Source organism: Sorex fumeus, unplaced genomic scaffold, assembly GCF_029834395.1.
Source record: "Sorex fumeus unplaced genomic scaffold, SorFum_2.1 ptg000002l, whole genome shotgun sequence".
NCBI lineage: Eukaryota > Metazoa > Chordata > Mammalia > Eulipotyphla > Soricidae > Sorex > Sorex fumeus.
The window spans coordinates 29,092,839-29,117,680 of record NW_026606059.1 but is presented as its reverse complement, the minus strand read 5'-3'; the positions used below and the strand labels follow the sequence as shown (position 1 = coordinate 29,117,680).

The window sequence follows — 24,842 nt, the reverse complement described above, 5'->3', positions numbered from 1 at the left end:
AATAAAATAAAATCCTGCCACTGGAGGGATGGGTACTTGAACATTGTTTGACTGAAATGCAATCATAAAAGTTTGTAGGTCTGTGATTATCTCACGGTAATTTGTTAAAATTAAAAAAAAAATTGGGGGGGGGCTGGAGAGATAGCACAGCAGGTGCATTTGCCTTGCAAGCAGCCAACCCGGGTTTGATTCCCAGCATCCCATATGGTCTCCTGAGCACCGCCAGGAGTGATTCCTGAGTGCAGAGCCAGGAGTAACCCCTGTGCATTGCCAGGTGTGACCCAAAAAGAAAAAAAAATTTTTTTTAAATAATAAAATCTTATTATGACATCTTATTCCTACTTTGGACAAACTGGCAGGCTACCGACTATAGCCTGCCCACACAGCAGAGTCTGGCAAACTCCCCGTGACGTACCCAATATGCCAAATACCAGTAACAATGATGGGTCTCATTCTCCTAAAGAGCCTAGAATATAATCTCAGGGCTAGGATGAAGGAGACGTTACTGGGGCCTGCTCGAGGCAATCGACGAATAACAGGATGATTTGTGATTGTGATTGTGAATAAAATCCTGCCACTGACTAGTGAACCAGGTGGAAGGTGTTTGTGATCTGAGCTGGGGGAGTTAGCTCCTGACCTGCCAGGCTGTAGGACTTCTTCCTCTCTGTGTCAGGAGCATCCTGAGTCTTCAGATGCAGGATGCCCAGGCTCCCAGTCACGGTCACTGTTTTCATAATTGGCTTTCCAGACCCTGTGGCCCTCTTAGATAAGAGGTGAAGGCTGGAATCCTATGCCAGGGTTGCTAAGGGATGGATCTCCCTGGGACTTGTCCATAGGCTTTTTTTTTTTGGTGGCTGAAGGGATTTACTATTTAGGAATTAAAAGGTGGAGTCAAGATCCAGGAACAGGGATAGTCCAGGGAATAGGGTGCTTGCCTTGAATGTGGCCAATCTGAGTTCTACCCCTGGCACCTTTTATGGCCCCCTGAATCAGGAGTGATCCCTGAGCACAGAGCCAAGAGTAAGTCCTTGGCTTACTCTTTTGGTGTTACCCCAAAACAAAAATTCAAAACAGCAACCTCCTTTGCAGGGGCTGACCTGAAACAACTTTGGGAGATCTTCTGCCAGGTTTTCTATTTTGAGTCACACCTGGTAGTACTCAAGGGTTACTCCCAGCCCAGTGCTTAGGGGCCAAGGAGGTGCTAGGACTCAAACCTGGGTCTCCAGCATGCAAAAACATGTTCTGCAGCACCTGGAACCATCTCTCTGGTCCCACCCTGCTCAGTTTTAGTCAAAGTTTCAAAATCAAATGCAGTGGGCTGGAAAGATAACAGAAAGGACCAGTGCTTGCTTCACTTGCAGCGAATGCTGACACCGGCTATGGTCCCCAAGCTCCGCCACAGTAGTCCCCGCACATTGCTGTGTGTGGCCCCCCCAAAATACCCCCCACCCCCCTCACACACAGAATTATCAAAATCAAATGTAAGGAAATTTGGTTCTGGTACTTTAACTCAGATGAACACAGGAGAGAAGAATTTGTGTTCCTCACAAGATTATTTGGTTAACTCCTCCTGCCTCAGTCCTCAGGGTCCTGCAGTGAGAAAACCTTCCCAAAAGAAAAAAAGAGAGAAACTCTGTGGTTATCACAAACCAGTCAACTGGGGCTCTAAGCTATCGATGTTTTTCCTTTCAGTAGTCTTTTTGTTGTTGTTGTCTTTGGGCCGCATCTGGAGATACTTAGGGCTTACTCCTGATCCAGCACTCAGGGATCATTCCTATAGTGCTCAGTAGACCACATGGGATGTCGGGTATCAAACCCAGCTTGGCTGCAAGTGTCTTGCCTGCTGTACCATCTGCATGGCCTTCTTTTCAGTAGTCTAGATTAGTTAGGAATGGCGGAGAGGCAAGTACAAGTTGACTCTGAAATCTCACCTCATACTTACCAGGTTTTTGTGTTTGATTTTCAGCAATGCAAGAAATCAAATCTACAGACATACAGACAAGACAAGGGCTCTGACACAGAGCCAATGAGGCACATGCCCTGGTTTCAGTGTTATATATAATATAGCATTTTGCATTTTGGGGTGCAGGGATAGTTCACAGGTTAAGATGTTTGCCTTGCATGTGACCAACTCCAGTTTGATCACTGCTATCACACTGTCCCCCCAGAACATAGCTAAGCATCACCAGGTGGGGCCCATCTCTTCATTTATATTAATATTTAAAAAGTTGCTGATCTAGAGATCGCAAACACAAAATACCATGGGAGCAAATAGAATACTTTGTTTTCTACATTTGTAAAAGTTAACAGTTGAATTCTAATCCTTTGATACATATCTATATACCTATATCATCTGTATCTATACCTACATATGCTTGGGACCATACCCAGCAGTACTCAGACTTAGTCCTGGCTCTGCACTCAGGGATCACTCCTGGTCGGGCTCCTGTGGGATCCTTACTGGTGCTGGGGATCGAGCCTGGGTCAGCTGCATGCAAGACAAGTGCCCTACTCACTCTACTACATCTCTGAATCCATTACATATATGCATATGTATTTTTATCTGTTTTTAATACAAAATATATACTAGTAATGAAATTTTTAATAATTTTATTGATTTTAATTTTGTGAGCTTTTTTTTTTTTTGTCATACCCTGAGTTCAATATTAAATTTAGGGACCAGAGAGATCTTGTAGCAGGTACAACACTTGTTTTGCATGCAGCCGACACCTGACATTCTATATGGTCTCCCAAGCCCCGTCAGGAATGATTCCCAAGTTCAGAGGCAGGAAAAGTTTTGAGAACTTCTGGGTATGGCCACAAATTAAAAAAAAAAAATCCCCTCGCCAAAAAAAAAAAAAAATAGGAAAAAAATTTATGCCACACTTTTTTAAAAAAATTACTTTGTGTGTGTGTGGCAGTGGGGTTTGGGGGTGACACTCAGCAATGCTCAGGACTTACTCCTGACTGCACTCAGGGATGGTGGTACTCAGAGGACCATATGGGATGCTGAAACTGAACTCAAGTTGGACATGTTCAAGGCAAACATCCTACCTGTACTGTGGCTCTGGCACCAATTGTTTCGTTTTCAGGCTCCACCTGGCAATGCCCAGGGGTTTCTTCTGTCTCTGCACTCAGGAATCAGGGGAGTATTCATTCAGGGGGCCATATGGGATGCTGAGGATCAAACCTGGGTCAGCCGCGTGAAAGGTTTTACCACTATTCTATTTCTCTGGCCTTGATTTATGCCACTTATAAATATATGAAGATAAGGAATTCTAAGATTTTCTTTAAAAAGTAACTGACAAAAAAATTGTATCCTGGTTATACTTAAAAAATAAAATAAAATAGTATTATTTTTCCTAATCACTCTCTACCCTAGTTTTGCTTAGGGCTAAACTTCTCACTTTTTTTTTTTTTTTTTTTTTTTTTGCTTTTTGGGTCACACCTGGCGATGCACAGGAATTACTCCTGGCTCTCTGCACTCAGGAATTACCCCTGGCGGTGCTCAGGGGACCATATGGGATGCTGGGAATCGAACCTGAGTCGGCCGCGTGCAAGGCAAACGCCCTACCCGCTGTGCTATCTCTCCAGCCCCTAAACTTCTCACTTTAGGTGCTAGAAACATATTATACAGTAGTAGGGCAGTTGCCTTGCACATGGCTGACCTGGGTTCATCCCTGGCACCCATATGATTCCCCATGTACTGCCTGGAGTTGTTCCTGAGTGCAGACCTAGAAGTAACCACTGAGCATCACCAACTTCCAACTCTCCTCTCCAACTCCCCGCAAAAATTCTCTCTTCAAAATACTATACATATTGGGGTTGAAGCAATGGTAGAGCCCAACCAATGCAAGTTGGGCAGTTTCTCTGCATGGGCTGACATAAATTAGATTGTCGGCATCCCATATGTTCCCTCAAGCACCACCAGGAGTAATTCCTGAGTCAAGTGCCAGGAGTAACCCCTGAACATTGCAGGGTCTGCTCCCCGCAAAAAATAATATAGGTTTTTTGTTTGGGGGCCACACCCAGCTGTGCTCAGAGAACCCTGTGGGGTACTGGGGATGAGTCCAGGTTGGACTTGTAAGAGTACTGCTTTTTGACTCTACTATAGTCTTTTTTTTCCATTAAAGTTACTTGAAGCCATTAAAGCAATAAAGTGAAAATTATTTCCTGCAATATAGGAGTACTGTTGCATTTTATTCCCCCCACCCGCAAACAAAATGTTTCTTATAATACACAGAAAACTATTGTTTTGAGTTTCCTACACTTTCTCAGAGATTGTTATTAATGAGAGAAATTTGTCTCTATTTTCAAGCACTATTTTTTTCCAAAATGAAGCTAACTGTATTTTGATGTATGCCAGTCAGCAGAAAAATACTGTGATATGATATTCTAGTTAAATGTCTCTACTGAAAAACAAAATTCAATGCATAAATCCATTCTCAAATTTGGATTAGGTCCAAAAACTGACAGTTCAGTGCAATTACTGCCTCAGAGAAGTCATAAAACAAGACCAAAAACCAGTCATAAAGCACTTAAAAGTACTTAAAACTGCCATGGGTAAAATACGGTACAACCTGTCATGTCAAAATTAGACCCTCCTTGGGGCCAGGGAGACAGTTCAAAGGACTGGTGGGCGGTTGTGCATTTGCGAGGCTTGGTTCACTTCCAGTACCTCAAGGACGCTGATGAAGGCTGGGAGTGATCCCCAGCAATATGGCAGACCACTAAGACATGAGAAATGGTCTTGGGTAGGATCTGTGGCTTTCTATCATATTGTGGTTTTCTTTGTTTTGTTTTGGTTTTGGGTCACCTACCTGGTTATGCTCAGGGGTTTCGCCTGGCTCTGCACTCAGGGATTAGTCCTGGCAGGCTCAGACATATGGATGCAGGGGATCAAACCTGGTTGGCAGCATGCAAGGCAAGCACCTTCCCCCTGTACTCTCTCCAGCCCCATCTTTTTTTTTTTTAATTTTAAAAATCATACTGTGTATGGTAGTTTGCATACCCCAACCTCCCCGCACCCAACTACAAACTGAACCATGAGTTTGTGGTCATTGTGGAAGCCCCAAGCATCTGTCTACTCAATAGCTTTGTTCAATGCAACTGGAAACTTCCCTGACTATTAGGACACCCTGAAGACCTATTAAAGGCTCCATCAATATTGTAGATGCCACTTTAAGCCTAGTTATTTTTCCAGGGTTCAGATGTTCCCCCATACAAATGTGCACGAAGACTCTAAACAGTGAATGAATATGTATCATTAGATACTCAGGTTAAAAAAAAATGAGCAAAGAAACTATGCTATGTGAAGTCCTCTATATTCCGTGACTTGGGCTTCTAGCAGTGGAGTCTGGTATTTCCAGCAAAATGTGAAACTCTGCTACTGATATCCATTATTCCCAGGAAGAACACTATTCTGTCTGCAATCTGCATTCTAATGAACAGCTCTGTGATTTTTGCCAAGTCACTGAGCAGAGGTTTGCCCACTGCCATGTAACAGGGACAAGAAGGATAAATAAAGCAGTGGTTCTCAAACTTCAGGTTGTTGTGTGTACATACGAGTAAGAGTAGTGAATCAGGGGCCAGAGTGATAGTGCAGAAAGAAGGGCGCTTGCCTAACACTTGGCTGCCCCAGGTACAATCTCTGGCACTTCATATGATCCTCAAGCCAACCAGAACTGATCTCTGAGCTCAGAGCCAGGAAAAAGCCCTGAGTACAACTGAGAGTGATCCAAAATCCAAGCCCCACACTCCAGCCCCTTTTCCCCAAAAACGAAAGATTAGAAAATCTGAGCAGTGTGGTGCTGCTGGCCCAGGAATCACTCTGAGATTCACTGACAGCACTGCCAATAATAAGACTGGAACTAAAATTGAATTTTTCTTTCTTTGTCCTGAATGTACAGATTAAGAGAAAGAAAGTAGCTTTTTTTTTTCTTTTTAGGTCACACCTGGCAATGCACAGGGGTTACTCCTGACTCTGCACTCAGGAATTACCCCTGGCGGTGCTCAGGGGACCATATGGGATGCTGAGAATCAAACCCAGGTTTGCCGAGTGCAAGGCAAAAGTAGCTTTCTTAAGTATCATCCAGAATACAAATGATAGTTGCCTCCTTAGCGCAGTAGGCAGCGCGTCAGTCTCATAATCAGAATACAAATGATTACATTTTACTTCATTCTCATAAACTCTTACAATAAAATTATTACATCATTTTATGTATGGGGGGATGTTCAGCCTCAAAAGTTAAAATTAAATGACTGGCTTTAATATTATAAAATAAGGAAATGGTGCACAAACGTAATGTAGGTGGGTTTTGGGGTATTTACGCTATAACCAGTGGTGGTCAGGGGTTACTCTTGGATCTTTTCTTAGGGATTACTTCTTGCGGTGCTCAGGGGACCATATGAAGTGCCATGGATTGAACCTGGGTTGGCCATGTGCAAGGCAAGTGTACTCTGTTGTACTCTCTCTCCAGCCCTTAAAATTTAACAAACTCAGTGGCTAAGTTTTAGTTCTAAGTTTTGAGAGATATGAGTATAATTTTAATTCTTTTCACTTTCAATGTGGTCTTCTAAACTTTTAAAGTCTTAGCCTGGTTTTAAAAATCACTCTTAAGTAAAGTAAAGGCCCTCACGTTGATCATCGATTTGCTCGAGCGGGCCCAGTAACGTCTCCATTGGAGACTTTGTTGTTACTGTGTCTGGCATATCGAATACTCTCGGCAGCTTGCCGGGCTCTCCGAGAGGGGCGGAGGAATCGAACTCGGGACGGCCATGTTGGCTGCATGCAAGGCAAACGCCCTACCGCTGTTCTATCGCTCCAGCCTAAAAATCACTCTTATAAAAAAGTTATTCTTATAAACTGGCTCCAAATATCTTCAGAAATACTTAAGATATGTATCTTAATTTTAAGTAATCTTAAATAAGTTTAAGATGGGGCCAGGGTGATACTACAATGGGTAAGGCACTTGCCTTGCATGCAGCTGACATCTCATATGGTCTCCCAAGCACGGAAGGGGTGATTCCAGAGCACAGAGCCAGGAGTAAGCCCTGAGTACAACCTGGTGTGGCTCCTTCTTCTCAAATCCCCTGCCACCATCCCCCCCAAAAAAAAGCTTAAGGTGATTATTATGATTATTAAAGAAAGATATAATGGACTGACTAACTTTATTTTTCAAAGGATATGTAGCCTATCAATGTTAACTTTATGGAAAAGGGGTTAGATTAAGTAGTTGGTCAACTTTTCTAGTTTTCTTGGGACATGCATAAGTATATGCATGCATAAGTATATGCATGTCCCAAGAAAACTCAGCTGATCATGCATTTTGGAGAAACAGAGAAAGTCAAAGGGGGGGGGGGAAAGGTTTATTGTTCTTTGGTGCTATTCTAATTTAAAGAACAAAGTAGTTGGTTGGAATTATTAAATTTATGGAAAAATTGTCATCTCAGCAGATTCTGGTGTCTTGCGTTACTGTTTGATTTTAAAATAACATTCAAACCCCTAAGCAGTAAGACATATAGTTTGAACTAGCAGTCAAAGAAAGATGGCCTAATTACAGGAGGAGTCCCCAATCTTTAAAAAAAAAAAATCATTGTCTGACTTAATTAACATGAACTAAAGCAGTCCTAAAACAACAGGGCACATTCCCATTAGGATAAATTACTCCGACCCAGTCAGGGCAGCAAAGAGTTCCCTGGAGGAAGATCGGTCACTGCTTTTCCACCTGCACTACATCTGTCTCCGAGGCCCCTGCAGCTGCGAGCATCTCTGGAAGCGACATCTGCTCCAGGATGAAACTGCTTCATTCGGAGAGGAGGACCATGGAAAACGGGAGGAAAAATTCTAGGCAGTCAACAGAACTACGGCTTAGACACGGCAGCCAAGGTCGCCCAAGGCTGCACACAGTCCCAAAGCCCCAGAAGTGATCTCTGAGCATTGAGCCAGGAGTCTGGAGCACAACCAGGAGTGGTTCAAAAACTAAAAAGAAAAAAAAAACAAAAAACCTCTTTCCTTAGCAGGATGTCAATCAAAACCACGGGTCCATTAAAAGGCTGGGCTTGAGAGTTAGCACCTGATTTTCTGGACCACCTCCTGACTCTCAGCTTCCATTTCCCTGTCCTAAAATTTTTGTTTGTTTGAGCCACACCCGGAGGTGCTCAGGAAAGACTCCTAAAGGGCTCAGAGAACCACAGGGGATCAGAATCCAGTAGGGCCACATGAAGACAAACACCCTGTACTTCAGCCCATTTCTCTGTAAACTGGTGAACTCAGTAAGGACCATCTTGTGGGTTAAAAACTTGATTATCACTCACACGTTAAGATCACTCTCCACATGTTTTCACCAACCTTATGTACAAACACATACTCCATGTAGGTGTAAAACTAGAGCAATATAAATAATTATTTACTGATCAGCCTGTTTGTAATTTTTTTACTTTTTTTGCCACCCCGGACAGTGCTCATAGCTCTCTCCTGTCTCTGTGCTCGGGGATCATGCCTAGTAGATTGAGGCTTCATCAGTTGCATGCAGAGTAAGCAAATTACCCCTTGTACTATCTAGACAGTTGCTTTTTTTGGGTCTGTGTATAGGTGGTACGTTGGGGATCGTATAGTGCCTGGGATCAAACACGGCAAGGCAAGTGTTCCCTACTTGCTATATTATTTTTCTGTCGCCTCTTGCCATTTTGTTTGTTTTGGGGCAATGCCCATTGGTGCTCAGGGCTTACTCCTGGCCCTGTATTCAGGGATCACTCCCGTCAGTGTTGTGGGACAGACAGTTTCAAGGGATCAAACCTGGGTCATCTGTACCGTACCTGGCCACATACTTTCTGCTAGACTATCTCTCTGGCCCTTGTTGCCATTTTTCAAAGCCTTTCTTTAATATTTGCTTCCCTCATCAGACCTGGTCACAAATAGTGAGAACATAACTAATTTTTGTGTTCCTTAGGTAGTTTTGTTTGAAGTTAAACAAGTTAACAAACGTTTGTCATGTGACAAGTTAAGAATGGGAAGATTAAAAAAAAAAGGATGGTAAATTAGGGGCAATAGTGGAGTGGGTAGGGGGTTTGTCTTGCATGCCACTGTCCCGGGTTTGATCCCTGGCATCCCATATGGTCCCCAGGGCACCGCCAGGAATAATTCATAAGTACAAAGCCAGGAGAAACTCCTGAACATCCCCGGGTATGGTCCCCAAACTGAAAACAAACAAACAAACAAAAAGATGGTAGATTACAGGTTAATTCACATGGACACTTAGTTATAATTACTGATAAAGCACTTACTGACTTGGAAATTTTTTTTTTTAATTTATCCTACAAAGAAATATTAACAAGTGACAGTCACAGACAAATTACAACTGGAAGGAAACCAAGGCAGAGGGCATGAGAACGTCATCTTCTTCATCACCTTCTTACGGCCCTGAAATAAAGCATCGCAGCTCGTGGAGGGGAGATGCCTGAGCCCTGCAGCATGGGTGACGGTAGTTTTCACAAGAGCCGGGTCAGGGATCCAGGACGTGCAGCTCTCTGCTTAGGGCCATGCTCGTGTTTCTCAGCTCAAGATAAATAATCATTTGCTCATACAATCTGGCAACGGACACAGAAGTGGGGGGGGAAAGTCTGAATTCCGGTCCTTAGCTTGCACCGCGAGCCACGGGGTTGGAGGACGAGCAGTCTTCATGTGACTTCAGGTGGGCGCAGAAGGCCTCTGCCTCCGGGAAGGTCTTTCCGCACATGCCACACAGGCCGGGCTCCTCGTCTTTGTGCGAGCGGCGGACGTGGCTGTCGTGAGCCGCGTGGGAGGCGAAGGACTTCCCACAGAACTTGCACTTGAAAGGCTTCTCCCCGGAGTGCTGCCTGATGTGTGTGCGGAGGATACTGGAGGCCGTGAATTTCTGCGGAGGGCAGAAGGCAGGAGAGAAAGGAAACTTCCCTGAGCCGGAGACAACCCACTAAAAAAAGGGGTCACTTTTATTGCTCCTGAGAAGTAATTTGAGGTTGTGAAAGTGGCATCTGAGCTTGGGAGACCGGGGTGGACTTGGTAAAGCCTTGGATCTGCTGTGGCTAAGATTACCTAAAGATCTTGGGGCCGGAGCGACAGTACAACGGGTAGGGCATCTGCCTTGCTCGCGGCTGACATTGGTATCCCATATGGTCCCCCAAGCACCGCCAGGTGTAATTCCTGACGCAGAACCAGGAATAACCCCTGAGCATCACTGGGTGTGACCCAAAAAGAGAAAAAAAAAAGATCTGTCCAAAATACAGGTTTAAGGGGCAGGGAGGTAGCTGACCTAGGTTCTATCACCAGCACCACGTATGGTCCTTGGAGCACTGCCAAAACGAACTCCTGTGTACAGAGCCAGAAAGAAACCCTGGGCACTGCGGGGTGTGGCCCCAAACCCCACAAAATGCAGACTAGGAAACTGAACGAGCAGTTACATTAGAGGAAAGACCACACTTCAAGACAAAGTGCACAGTCAAGAGTAATTAATACTGGCCAATATCTTTGCATAGGCTAGAACCTTACTGGTTTCTCCCATTTATAGTTTAAGACACTTGGAGAGATAATCACATACTCTTCAGTTTGCAGGCGGCGTACCAGGCAGTGCTGGGGTAGATGATGACTCCCAGTTTGGTGCCTGCGGATGTGCTCAAGGGGCACAGGTGAATTTAGATCTCTCACATGCACATGTGCTGCAACACTTTAAGCCATTCTCCCTGCCCCTCATATGCAATTAAGAGAGAAAAGGGCTCAAGATGTAGGTGAGTGATAGAACGGGGGACTTGTGTGTGAGGCCCTGGGTTTAATGCCTGTTACAGAAAACACCAAAATAACAAAAACACTGTATCCCCTTTACTTAATCTGCTAAACAGTTATATCATAAAGGAGATCACATTGTTGACAATTCAGATACAGAATTTTGGGGGGAAGGAGCCACACCCAGTGGGGCCCAGGAATCACTCCCAGAAGTGCTGAGGGACCAAATGTTGTGGTGATGAGGATTAAACCAGAGTTGGTCACATGCAAGGTGAGCTCCTTAACCCATTGTGCTGTCTCTCTGCCCAAGATGCAGAACATTTTACTTATCAAAAGGATGATGAAATGATGATTCCATCCTTAGCTTGAGGAATCACGTGGCTGCAATTAAGAGTCTCTGTTATTTTGTTGCTGCTGTTTGTTTTTCAGACCATACCTAGCAGTTCTTAGGACTAATAACGGCTCTGTGCTCAGGGTCACTCCTGGTGGGGTTCGGCAGACCATAAGGCAAGTGCACTACCATATTGTTCAATCACTCTAGACCCAAGAATCAGTGTTTAATTCCTCATAACCATGTCAACAGCTCCTGGTACATTTGGTTCCATGTCTTAAATGGCAATTTGGCAGGAGGTTGGTTATATCTGGCCATCTTAAGCAAATGAACATATATGGAAGTAGAAATGAGGACTGAATTATGATATGAAATAATTTACTGAGACCTAAGCTTCAAATTCTTTTGGGGGGTGGGGGTAGGTAAGTGGGCCACACCCCAAAGTGCATATGGGTTAACTCCTGGTTGGGATCAGGCGGGGCTCTGTGGGAATCAAACAATTTTTGATGTTCAAGGCAAGTGCCTTACTGCTATATTACTTCTCCAGCACTGTCTTCCAGTTCTTAACTATAGAAACCCAAACAGGGTTTCCAAAATCCTTTAAGGATTTCTTTGTGGGCTGGGCATTTGCCTTGTATGCTGCTGACCCAGATTCTATCCCTGGCATTCCATATGGTCCTCCAAGACCACCAAGAGTTATTCCTTAGTGCAGAGACAAGGAGTAACTCCAGAGCACCGCCAGGTGTGGGCCCCAAAAACAAACAAAGATTTCACTTGTTTTTACCTTTGTACAATACACACACTGGTAGGGTCTGTCTCCAGAGTGGACTCTCATGTGTTTGTTTAAGCTGGAAGACTGAGAAAAACATTTTCCACATGTAGAACACTAAGATCAAAAAAGAAAAATATGATTAAAATCACTTTTCCTTAACAAGGTCACGTCACTATTATGCTTATCTGGGCTGGAGTGAACTTAGTACTGTGTGTGTATTTGTCCATGAGCACAAGTAGATGCTAGGGGAGGGATTCTCTGAGGTGATCTGGACGTCCTAGTCTTCACTCAAGAACCACTAATGGCTTCTCATGTAGAGCTGCTCAAATGCACCGACAGTAGGCAATTCATTGAACGAAAGTTGAATAGGATCAGTGTTTTTTACTAACAGTCTGAATTAGTCCTGGTTTGTCAACAAGCTGCTACCTGACAAGTACAATCCACTTCAGTTTGGAGTTTCATTTCCAGTTTTTCCTCCTGTGCAAAATACCTGACCTGCCTTCCACATAGAGCTGTATGTTGTAAGCATGGCACAATTAAAAAAAGAGTAAAATTTATGTTGAAAGAATATGAACTGACAAACCACAAGACAAACACAAAATGCTTAAATATGTTTTGAGTCTGGGTTCAATCCTGGCCTCCCAAATGGTCCCAAGTGATTCCTCCATGCAGAGCCAGGAGTAACTTCTAAGCACTGTTGGTTGTGGGCCCAAACCCTCCACCCTAAATACTACATTTTTAAAATTTAAATCTCTGGGCTGGAGCAATGGTACAGCGGACAGGGTGTTTGCCTTGCACACAGCTGACCTGGGTTCAATTCCCAGCATCCCATATGGTCCCCCGAGTGCCGTCAGGAATAATTCCTGCATGCAAAGCCAGGAATAACCCCTGTGCATCGCTGGGCGTGACCCAAAAAGATAAAAAAAAAAAATAAGTCTCACTAGTAGAAATCCTATTTTCTTTTTTTTAGCTGTAATGTGGGGCCACTTATGGTGATGCTCAGGGCTTACTCCTGGTAGGACTTGGAGACCATATGAGGTACCAGAGATTGAATCCAGGTGGCTGCATGCAAGGCAAGCCCCCTGCCTGCTATTCTATGATTACATTCCCAATAAGAAACCTTTTTTTGTTCTGTTTTGTTTTTGGGTCACACCAGGCAGTGCTCAAGGCTTATTTTTGGCTCTGTGCTCAGGGATCACTTCCGGCAGGCTCAGGGGACTCTATGGAATGCCGGAGATGGAATTCTGGTCAGTCGCACACAAGGTAAGGGTCTGTACTACCTCTCTGACTCCAAGAAATCCTTTTCATCTATCAATAAACGGAAATATTTAAAAGGATCAACTCCATCAGGATTGACCTCTGAGCACAGAAGTGCTTAACACCACTATGTATGGCCTAAAAATAAACCAAAAAAAAAAAAATCAAATAAAAAGGAGCTATTAGGGACAAGAGCAATTGTAAAATGGGTATGGCATTTGCCTTGCATATAGCTGACCCTGGTTCAATCCCTGCATCCCATATGGTCCCGTTGAGTGTAGAGCCAGAAATAACTCCTGATCACAGCCAGGTGTGGCCCCCAAATAAAAACTAACCAAACAAAAAAAGGAGTTATTATTACAAGAGATGTGATGCAGCTTACCCTTGGAAACCCAGCATTTAAAACTGACACTTCATCTGAAAAACTATTTGGCATCCTAACAAACTCTTTAACCTGATTATTTGGTGTTTTACTTCTAGGACTCTTAATTCTTTGGAATAAAGAAATAATCAGGAGGTCAGGGATATAGCTCAAAGGTGAGTCACTTGTCTTGCATGTATGAAGCCTTGGGTTCAATCCCTGGCACTTCAAAAAAAAAAAAAAAAGCCTAAGGGCAATTAAGAAATAATCAGAAGTGGGTAACAGACATGACAAATTCAGCATAAATTTAGTATGATACCAATCACTGTAGGACATCAGATAAAGTTAGTTTACCAAGTGAAAACACAAAAAAATTGCTCTCATTTCCAAACCTACTCCTAGAATGACAACACTGTAATATGTGGGTTTTCCACGTACAGGTACAGTTCCACGTACAGGTCATGGCATACATATGCTAGTATACGCTCTCCGGGCAGTAGGTAAACCAACAACCTGGTTTCACCTACTAGGCCACAATCTACACAACCAGTGTATGATTTATCTGACCAACTGATACATAAAATAATGTTTCTAACTTGGCATCATTAGCATATATAAACTTTCTACTTTTCTCCTGTCTGATCAGTTGAAAAAAGTCATTTCACTGTCTTAATGGTAAAATGATCTTGGAATTACAAAACTCGTATACGGTAACTATCAAGACTCCAATGGACATACGACAGCATGTGAGCGAAGTAGCAAGGTAGCTGCGAAGCGAGGGCTGGCTTAGGCAGTTAGCTTCAAAGCATACTTTGACAAGGCCAGGAGTCAAACCTGAATCTCTGTGTGCCCAAGTTCTGCCCTCCCTCTTTCAAGTGACTGGTATTTTCTGGCCAAAATTTTATTTATTTATTTTTGGTTTTTGGGTCACACCCGGTGATGCATCGTGGTTACTCCTGGCTCCTGGCTCGTGCACTCAGGAATTACTCCTGGCGGTGCTCGGGGGACCACATGAGATGCTGGGAATCGAACCCGGTCGACCGCGTGCAAGGCAAACGCCCTACCTGCTGTGCTATTGCTCCAGCCCCCTTGCCAAGATTTTTCCTGTGTGGGAATGTCTCAAGCCTGCCCTAGCCGTCCAACCAGCTCACCCTCCTCAGTAAATCAGATATGCCATTGCCTTTCCACACTCAGCTCCAGATTCGTCTCTAGGACACATACGTTCCTTGTGGCTGTTCATCTCGCCTGCCATGCCATGTGACCAGCACCAGGCTGGTTTAGACTGTCCCATCACGCAGAGTGGCTTTCCTTCTTCAGAGCTCCTGTCTCATGAGTATTACTACCCAGCAGCCAGCACCTAACAGGCCATCACTGTGTGCCCAGCGTTTGGGGGAAGAGGCATAAAAGCAGAGCGTGAGAGCGAAGAAACATCGCTGCTCTCCTTACCTTGTGAGGCCGGTGCTTCTCGTGTACGTGGAGGATGTGGATGCGGAGCCTGTCCCTCTTCTCAAAGGAGCGGTTGCAGAGCGAACAGGGAAATTTTCGATCCCCCTTGTCCACACAGGGAGTGTACTTGAGATGCTTATCTCGGTAGTATTTGTAGGTAAATACTTTTCCACACCTTTCACATCTGTAACCATCAGCAGACTCTGTCAAACACAAGGGGATTAAGTGCCAAGGGCTCTGGAATTTCCTTTCCTCATCTTACTTCCTCAAGATGATTTTTCCCTCTACAATGATTCTGTTTGTTTGTTGGGTTTGCTATGCAGCATGCAAGGTAAGGGCTCTCTACCTGCACTACTACGGCTCTGGTTTCTTCCTAAGAGGATTTTTAGAAAGCCTGATATTACAGAAAATTCTAAACATACAACCAAGATAAAATAATATAACGACAGGGGTTAGAGAAATAGCACAGAAGCTGAGGCGCTTACCTTACACGTGATGAGCCCAGTTTAATCTCCATACAGCATATGATCCTGAGCATCCCCCCCTCAAAATAAACCCTCACCTGTTCATTAGCAGGGTTTTTGACAACTACTAGAGCATAGCCAATTTTATTTCCATCTTCCTTGACTTCCTTCCATAATTATTTCAAAACTGATCTAATTATTTGATCTATAAATTCCTCAAACCCTTCTTTAAAAAAATAACATCTGTATCATTTATTGAAAATTTTGGAATTGGGGCTGGAGAGATAGCACAGCGGGTAGGGCGTTTGCCTTGCACGCAGCCGACCCAGGTTCAATTCCCAGCATCCCCTATGGTCCCCTGAGCACCGCCAGGTGTGACCCAAAAAAAAAAAATCTGTATTTAAAATCTTGGAATTCCTGGAGTGACATCTCCTACTCTATACTCCTGATATACCAAAAGTAACACATTTGATGGGGTGTAAAGTAGATGGCAACCAATCTCGATTTAAAAATATATATATATTTTAAATATATATATATATTTTCATATATTTATGCACACAAGGCTCAACCTGTAAAGACATGTTAGTGATCTCTTATACAAGGGCTTAATGGATCCAGGGTGAGATACAACAATCTTCACACACTTTCCTCTAAGGAAAATTTTTAGATCATTCTTAGTGGATTATTCACAACAAACAATACAAAATAAATTGCTTAGCTTCTGCTTTGGGAGCAGGCTTTGGGGTGGGGGGTGAAGTTTAAAATATGGTGGTGGGAAGGTATAATGCTCGTGGGATTAGTGTTGGAATATTGAGTGTAATAAATTATTGTGAACAATTTTTTAAAAATAAATTAATTTTTTTAAAAAAAGATAATATTTGGACCAGAAAGATAGCACAGGGGTTAATTGCCTTACATGCAGCACGCCTTGGTCTGATACTCAAAACAGCAAATAGTCACCAGAAGAAGTGACTCCTGAGCACTGCTGGATGTGGCCCCCAAACCAAACCAAATAGAAAAAGCATACCATAAGACTAGTGTCAAGCCTATACAATGAATAAATTCCTTAATAGAAATGCACATGTGTACATATACACACAAATACACATTTAATTATTTGAGTCAGAAATTATAATCATTTAAATTAAAAAGCAAAAAATAAAATTAAAATAAATGAAATTTATTTAAATTGTTCAATTTAGGATACAAAGTCTCCATATCCTTTCTGGCTGCTCTATCTCTTATATCTCTTTCAGAAGATTCTCTTTTTTTTCCTGAACGTTGAAAGAACCCCTGCTCCAGCCCAATATAAGAAAAGTTCAAAAATATACTTGTTAAGGCTAAACAGATAACACAGTGATTTAGGCACTTGCCTTAAACAGCCCACAGATGACCTGGGTTTAATTTCCAGCCCTTCCAGGAGCAATGCCTGAGCACAGATAGGTATGGTCCCGTGCTCCCATCCCCCTACACTTGTTACAAGGTTAATATAAAGAAATATGCGTTGACTTCATTCTTTTCTGATCAGACTGACTTAGAGAGTCGAAGCAGCTTCTGCAGAACAATGAAGGACACTCTATCCTACCCAGGCTTCCCAAGTGCTATTCCATTTGACCCTGTATGAGCCAGGAGTTTAGAATTCACTTTTCTGAATGCTGGTGGCAGATTACAGAGCTACAATCTTCAAGGATCTAGTAGGGATGGCAACGTTCGGGCTTCCCTAATACTTAGGGTGATTCACTCCAACACCTGGCATTCTTACCAATGAGTGACAGCACTGACAGAGGTAATAAAGGAGATGGAAGCAGGAGAAGCCAAGTTAGAGAGGGTGCAGCCGACTCTAGCAAAGGAGGTCCCCAGGTCCAGGGGTGTCTATGCATTGGAGGGAGGGGGGATGAGGAGAGACAGGGACCCCTATAAAAACACCCCTGCTGAGAGCACTCAGGATTCCAGAGGATCAAGTGGCATTGACTGTGAAAGCATCCCTCCCAAGGCCTCATTGTCTGGTCCTGACCAAGGAGAAAAGAGCAGGAGAGAGTGTATGAAAGTGTGTAGATGGAAATCTTTAGCATCAGCAGGGAGGCGTTCCAGTGGTTTGTGAGCAGACGGGTTTGTCCCAGTCACATTTAACAGGTGGCTAAGGAAAAAAACAGACATTAAGTAAATAACCCAGGGAGGGAACTACCGACCTCAGGACAAGGCAGGGCCCGGGCCAGTCTATCACTTTCATTGAGGTGCTAATGCTCTTCCAAAAGCCCTGCTGGGATGGTTTGGGCTCCAAGCTAGAATTTCCATTGGTCAGAATAAAATTACAAATACCTAATTTTCCTGCTTCCTGAGGAAGAGAGTCACGAGACAAATCATAGCATGAAGCCCAGTGAAATTCAGAACGGGCCCAATAATTAAAGTAAGAACAAATACTTGGGCTGAAATGACACTCCACCCTTACTTAGGAGGTTTAAACCTCATACTTCTACTCAGGTCCTCAGAACTAACTATGTCCAAGCCAAATTCTGTCTCTCTCCCCAAATCCCTTCATCTCAACGGATCCACTTTAGTCCAAGGATTTCTAAAAACAACAGGAAAATCAGAGTTCTCACTGATACAGTGTTGGCTAACAATTGAGAGTGATCTTCGCATTCCACACCTCTACAGCACCCCCACCCCAACACATGGGGGGGCTTGCATACTCCAAATCCGCCTGCATATGGTCCAGTTCCTTCCCTCCCACTGCATCTTGAAGAAAGCTTTTAAGACAAAGACAATTCTGAGAGGACAGATGAATTTTTCTTTCTTATTCTATCCCCAAACTTCCTTATTAACAGAAAACATATTCACTGAGAAGTCTCCCCCACAAATTAAGATACATACAGATTCCCTTCTGTACACTACCCAGAACATCTATCTATCCCTCCAATATAATATGGTTCAGAATTAGAGCCCAGGTGAACGTACCATCAATCAGACCTTCACCCTGTTCCACTTACATAACTGTGATCTTCAACATCTACCTGTTATTCGATGTTAATGTAATTAATGACTTTGCTGTAAAAGTGAAACTTTACACACTACACAAAGGCGTTTCGCCACATGCAAAACACACATCTTTCCCTTTGGATTATATCTCTGGCCCCAAAGATGTATTTTCCAGAAGAACATTACTAAGAAGTCCAAGCTTATAAACATTTATAAACATTTAAATGGTTTGATACAAAGTACTAAATAATATTTCAAAGGATATATGTATGTTAGTTCCATAAACTAGAAAATCTCACCATACCACTCCCACACAAGCCACATAATAAGAGTAGTCCACAAATACAGTGGAAATATCCTGCTAGATAGCTCATGAAAACAATTATTTCTAACAGACCCTCATTATCTGGACTCTTGCAAGAGACTCCTCATTATTCACCTTCTAATCCCTGGGGAACAAAGTCTTACCTCTGACTTCACTATCCCACACCTCCATAAACATCCTTTATTTCAATTTAATCCCATAGAAAGTTGCCCAAGTTAGTCCTAAAGTTTTCTTCCATTTCACACATAGTCTGGTCTGAAGACAGGGGGTATTAATAAATGTATTTCCTGTCCTAGAAGGATCTTAGTCAGGCAAGGACACAGAGTGCAGACTTTCTTTTACTGGTTGTTAAGCTTATTTGTCATAACACAATATCATGGGATCCCATATGATTCCACATATAGGTACAAAAAAGTAACACGAGGACCAGAGAAATAGTATAGTCAGCCAACTCCAATCTGATTCCCCAGAATCACATTTGATTCCTCACCCAGCTCTGGGAGTGATCCCCAAGCACAAAACATTGACCCAGTACTTCCATCTTAATTCCACCTTAAAATCAGTAGTTCCCAAACCTTTGTGTGGATAAGATCATATGGAAAGCTTATTTAAAATCCAAATCCAAGAAGCTCTCTCCTGCAGAGTGGTTTAGTAGTCCAGGGACCAGCAGGATAGAAAAGCACTCTCCAGGGCAGAGAGAATACAGTAGGGAGGGTGTTTGCCTTCAACACCACCCGGGGTTCAATTCCTGGCATCCCATATGGTCCCCTGAGCACCATATTGGTATTACTCAGGAGTAATTTATGAGTGCAGAGCAAAAAGTAAATCCTGAGCATTGCTGGGTGTGACCCAAAAATAAAAAAAAAAAAAACTCTCCAGGGTAAGGGAGATAGCTTGCAAGGTTGGAGAATCCCCCAACACTGTTGGGTGGAACCCACAATTTAAAGAAAGGAAGAATGCACAATTTTCAGTATCAGTTCTGAATGAGAATCTGCATCTTCTCAAGATCCCGAGGAATTCACACTTATATTAAAATTTGGTATTCTAGGGGCTAGAGAGAGAGTACAAAGGTTAAGGCTCTTACCTTGCCCCTGGCCAACCTTGGTCAATCTCCTGATACGTCCATATGGTACCCTTAAGCACCAGGAGTGATCCCTGAGTCCAAAGCCAGGAATAAGTCCTGAGCAAAGCTGGATTTATCACAAAAATAAAATAAATAAATCATGGAGATCCCAGTGGGGCTGGGGTATGGCTCAGTGCCAGATCTTGCAAATATGAGTCTGAGAGCTCAACCCCAGTATCACCTATAGGCACTCAGCACATACAGCTCAGCTGTCTGAGACCCTCAATCCTCAAAGAGCATGCAGTTCCAGCACTGCAGGCTGGTGTGTAAGCACTGAAACTTAAAGTATGTGACTCCAACCAGCAGGGTAACTAAAGATGTGTGAGTGCTGTGGTCAGGTACACAACCGCTGGTGATGAGGTTCACATGAGTGAACATCACAAGTGTGAGATTCTGGTAAATGCTGCAACCAAAACGTCCCTGCATGTGACTCTCAGTCATTGTAACAATAGAAAAGGGAAAACATAACCCGGTTCAGTTCCCAATATCACATATGGTCCCTGAGCGCCACCAGGAAAAAAGCACTACATATGGTTCCCGTGAGCACTGCCAGGAATAAGCCCTGAGCCGCCAGGGCTTAACCTCCCAAGCCCCTACACCTCCAGCCCCCCAGACCCCAGTCCCCCCCCCCACAATAGTTGGGAACACAAGCTTTGCAAGCAGGAGCCCCATGTTCTCTCTCCAGCACCACACAGTTCTCTAAGCACTGTTGGACGTTGTGCAGAAAATAAAATTTTAGTCTAGCTTGTTGTTTCTCAAACTTGACCAAGACTCATACTTAAAACAAGAGTAGGGGGCTGGAGAGATAGCACAGCGGCTAGGGTGTTTGCCTTGCATGCAGCCAACCCAGATTCGATTCCCAGCATCCCATACGGTCCCCTGAATAATCCTGAGTGCAGATCCAGGACTAACTCCTGTGCATTGCCGGGTGTGACCCCAAAAAAAACTAAAAACAAAACAAAACAAAAAACACCCGAGTAGGCATTGAGACCTCCCTCAAAATGTTCTATTCTATCTTATTCTACTTTATTCTTAGTGTCTCTTTTTTCTATAATGCTGGTCTTGACCACTACATTGATTTCCCACCCCATTAAGACACTGCAGACCACCATCGGAAAGATGGTCTGCCAGCTTGGACTTCGCTGTGTTAGCCTGAGCAGAGATGAATCACAAACTGGCTCACCTAAGGTTTCAATCCATTTATTTTTTTATTCTTGGGGGTTGGGAGGGTGGTGGGTGATCAAGGGAGAGAAGAAACGGTATCCTTGTCACTAGAAGGAGCTTCAGTAGCTTTGCACATTTGAGGGTGTTTTCCTCCAGCTGGGTACTGCCCCCCTGGTAAAGACACCCTCAGTTTAGTTTCCTGCATTAGCCTTTGGGGGAATTCCACAGGCACACAGAGAGGCTTTAGGCAAACTGCAGGACGGGGGGTTGGGCTGGGGAAATCAGTCCCATTCTTCCACAAAGTAGGGCTCCCTCGCTGCCAGGAGGCAGAGGCAAAGAAGTGCACTCACCTTCCGAGGGCCCCGCCGTCTGCTTTCCCTGCTCCATCACCTGAAGGCTCACGGGAATGTCCAGAAACTTTTCATAGCAGTCTCCGTACCACACCAGGAGCTCCTGGTTCTGATAGATCTCTTTGCAGCTTTCGTAGTAAATCTGCCCTTGACACTGCACCGCAACGAGGTTCTGCTCCTTGGGAAATCGGGCGCAGTTGACGTAGGACATCCAGTTCCCGGCACTGCCTTTGCCGTCTATGAAGTGGCTCAGACGGCCATCTTCAAAGATCTGGAGAAAACAAGAGAAGGCATTTGGAATGTACTTCTTTTTTGGTTTTGCTTACACTATAAATTTACTTATTAAAAAAATCTTATAACCCAAATCTAATAGCGTTCATTGAATATTTTACTGCTGCCATTATCATAAACAACCTTGGGATGAATAACTTCCAAATTTTGAAGTTTTTTTTCCCTCTTTGTGTGTGTATGTGTGTGTGACAGCAGTAAGAGACAGAATGAGAGAGAGAGAGAGAGAGAGAGAGAGAGAGAGATATTTGTGGGCTACACTTCGAGGTGCTGGGGAACTATTCTAGTTTTGTGCTGGGATGGGGGTAAAAGATTCCAGGGACTATGCAGTATGCAGTATTGGGGGATAAAACCTGGGTCTGCTGCATCCAAAGAATGCACTCAGGTTGCTGACCTATTTCTCCAGCTCCTTGGGCTAATTTTTAAAGATATATTTCTAGAAGTAGAAATTCGGGGTCAAGAGTCAGTATCTGATATAGTCTGACTAACTACACTACTAGCAACAAACCCCCTTCTACAGTCAAAAGCATCACCCCCCTCCTTTTAAATTTAAATAATTTTTTGGGGGGTGGGGGTGGGGGCAGGATTTGCCCAGTTTTGCTCAGGGGCCCATATGTGGTTCTGGGGATCAAACCCAGGCAGGTCTCATACAAGGCAAGCAAGTGCCTTCCCTGCAGTAATTTCTCTATCACCCCACCCCCACTTAGCTAATTTCATGGGCATTCGTCTAAAAATTTATTGTAAGCCTATGATCTGATACATATATACACGCAACACATTCTGCACATATAATTAATACACATTGCACACACAGTTTATTAATTCTATAGGTGCAAATTCTTTAAATACATATTTCCTGCTAACCTTCAGACTAAGATGACTACAACAGCATATAATCCATATTATTCATGCAAAGTTGTTGCATCTCATGGGGTAAATGCCTGCCTTTCCTTCCCTTTATATTGCAAAATAGGCAGCACCAACAGCCTTCCACTGCACCCCTCTCCCCAGCCAGGGTGCAAACACAGGCTCAGAGGCCAAGGTTCCCCCACACCAGCCTCCCTTCCCATTCCCCCCTTCCCCTGAGCCAACCCAGCAGAAGCAAATATGTTTGGGTGACCCAAGTCTCACCTCCCACATGAGAGAATTGTCTCCGTAGGTCTTAACTTCGCTGGCATTGACCACTTTTCCCTGAAAGGGCCCAAACCTGACTCCTTTGGCCATGATACTTGTGCAGAACACACCAAAATGTGGCACTTCACCAAAGTTCGTCTGCCTCAGGCAGAGACCTAAATAAAGGGAGAGCCAGGGCACACAAATTAAAAGGGAAACTGACAAATCATTTGTGAAACCTAAGCCTGGATACCCGAGAGACGTTACCTTCTGGTATTTGCAGAGAGTGTTTGTCCAGAGCTTGAGGAAGAGAATCAGACCCTAGAAAAAAACAGGATTTTAAATGTCACATGAAAGTCTGGAGACATAGTACTCTTGCACCCCATATGGTTCCTACTATCTTTTCGTGTGTGTGTGTGTGTGTGAGAGAGAGAGAGAGACAGACAGACACACACACACACACACATACACACACACTAGCAGTGCTTAGTGGTTACTCTGAGATTGCTTGCTCCGGGCAGTGCTGGGGACCTTGTGCTGGAGATTTAACCCTGTAGCACACGAGGCCAGCACCGTAAGTCCTGTACTACCTCTCCAGCCTCTCAGTCCACACCCTGCCCCCTTTACATGTACAATTTCACATGGGACTAGGAACAATTCTCGCAAGATTATGTATACACCCAGTTGGCACATTTAAAGAAGTTAAGAACCAGAGATTAGGGGCTGGAGCGATAGTATAGCGGGTAGGGCATTTGCCTTGCACACGGCCGACCCGGGGTTCGAGTCCCAGCATCCCATATGGTCCCCTGAGCACTGCCAGGAGTAATTCCTGAGTACGGAGCCAGGAGTAACCCCTGTGCATCACTGGGTGTGACCCAAAAAGCCCCCCCCAAAAAAACAACAAAAAACCTGAGTTCATTTTGATTTGACAGGATCAAGGTAGAGAAGGATGAGCCTCAACTCCTAAGAACTGGAGGAAGTTCTCTCCTGGCTAATTCGAATTATGCCAGGAGAATAGGACACATTCCGCGTTTCTCTCCCTACCCTCAGCTCCAGCCGAAACAAACCTCGGGAGCCATGCAGTTAAGTGAGGAACTGAAGCCAGGTCTTCCCAGGGCCCACCCATCTGCAGGTGCAAGCACACCCTCCCAAATGCCCTGAAGGGCCCCTTCTCCTCTGCCAACCATGCAACCCAGCTCCTTGACACTTACCTGGACCGTTGGTGGGTACAAAGAGTCCGGAAATGGCGTGATGCAGGGGAGCATTCTGCTCAGAGCTGGGGACCACCCCGTAGAGAACGAGGTGCAGGTCGTCCTGCGTGAAGTGATAACGATGAACCGGCGGCCCCTCGGGGTTCCGGAGCCTGGGGGCTTCCTCGGCCCGCTGACTGGGGGCGCTAGACACCAAGTGGGAGGCTGCCTTCCTCCCTTCGGGTACCAGGGGGGCCTCCACAGGGGGCGGCGGGGGAAGGCAAGCGTCGGGGGCGCAGCACTGGCTGCCGTCGTCGCGGCCACCCCCCGGGTGACCGAAGTCTTCGCCGCCGCCGAAGAAGTGCGTCACATCCCTGGGGAGCGGGGTCATTGGGTACCACGCCGGCAGCTTATTGTACCAGGACACATCGTAGAGCGGCTCCCGCGGGAGGGCCAGGCCGGGGCTCAGCAGCGGAGGCGCGTTGCGGAACACGAAGGGGGGTAGCACCTGGGGGGCGGGCGCGACGGCCTCCAGCTGCTGGAAGGTCTGCGCGTCCTGCCCCGGCACGGCGAGGCCGTTGGCGTAGTGGCCGTAGGGCGGGAAGGGCGCGTAGTAGGCGGCCAGCTCTTGGGGGCTGGTCTGCAGCTTCTCGGGCGGGTAGCACACCTGGTCCTGAGGCCCGGCCTCACCTGGCGGCTGCAGAGCCATCGGTGGGGCGATGCCAGGGAGCGCGCTCCTCGGTCTGTGGAAGAGCAAAGCGCTGCTGAGGACCTGGGACACGGCTTGACTCGCCACTGTCCCCGCCTGCCCAGCGGCCCGCACCAGAGCCGGCGCGGGGAGTTGGAGAAGTGAATCCCGGCTCATCCCGCACGCATGCCCCCCCCCAAAAAAAAAAAAACAAAAAAACAACCAAACGCAA

General features: G+C 44.9%; 1 protein-coding gene across 1 annotated transcript; it reads right to left on the bottom strand.

Moving 5' to 3' along the window:
- Positions 1 to 9,635: 9,635 nt before the first annotated feature.
- PRDM14 (PR/SET domain 14) lies at positions 9,636 to 24,631 on the bottom strand. The gene is made up of 7 exons (XM_056112756.1): positions 23,944 to 24,631; positions 23,000 to 23,053; positions 22,751 to 22,908; positions 21,332 to 21,602; positions 14,927 to 15,129; positions 11,875 to 11,976; positions 9,636 to 9,896 (listed from the first exon to the last, which is right to left on the bottom strand). Exons 1-7 carry the CDS (start codon positions 24,629 to 24,631, stop codon positions 9,636 to 9,638), a joined length of 1,737 nt encoding a protein of 578 aa, XP_055968731.1.
- Positions 24,632 to 24,842: the final 211 nt, after the last annotated feature.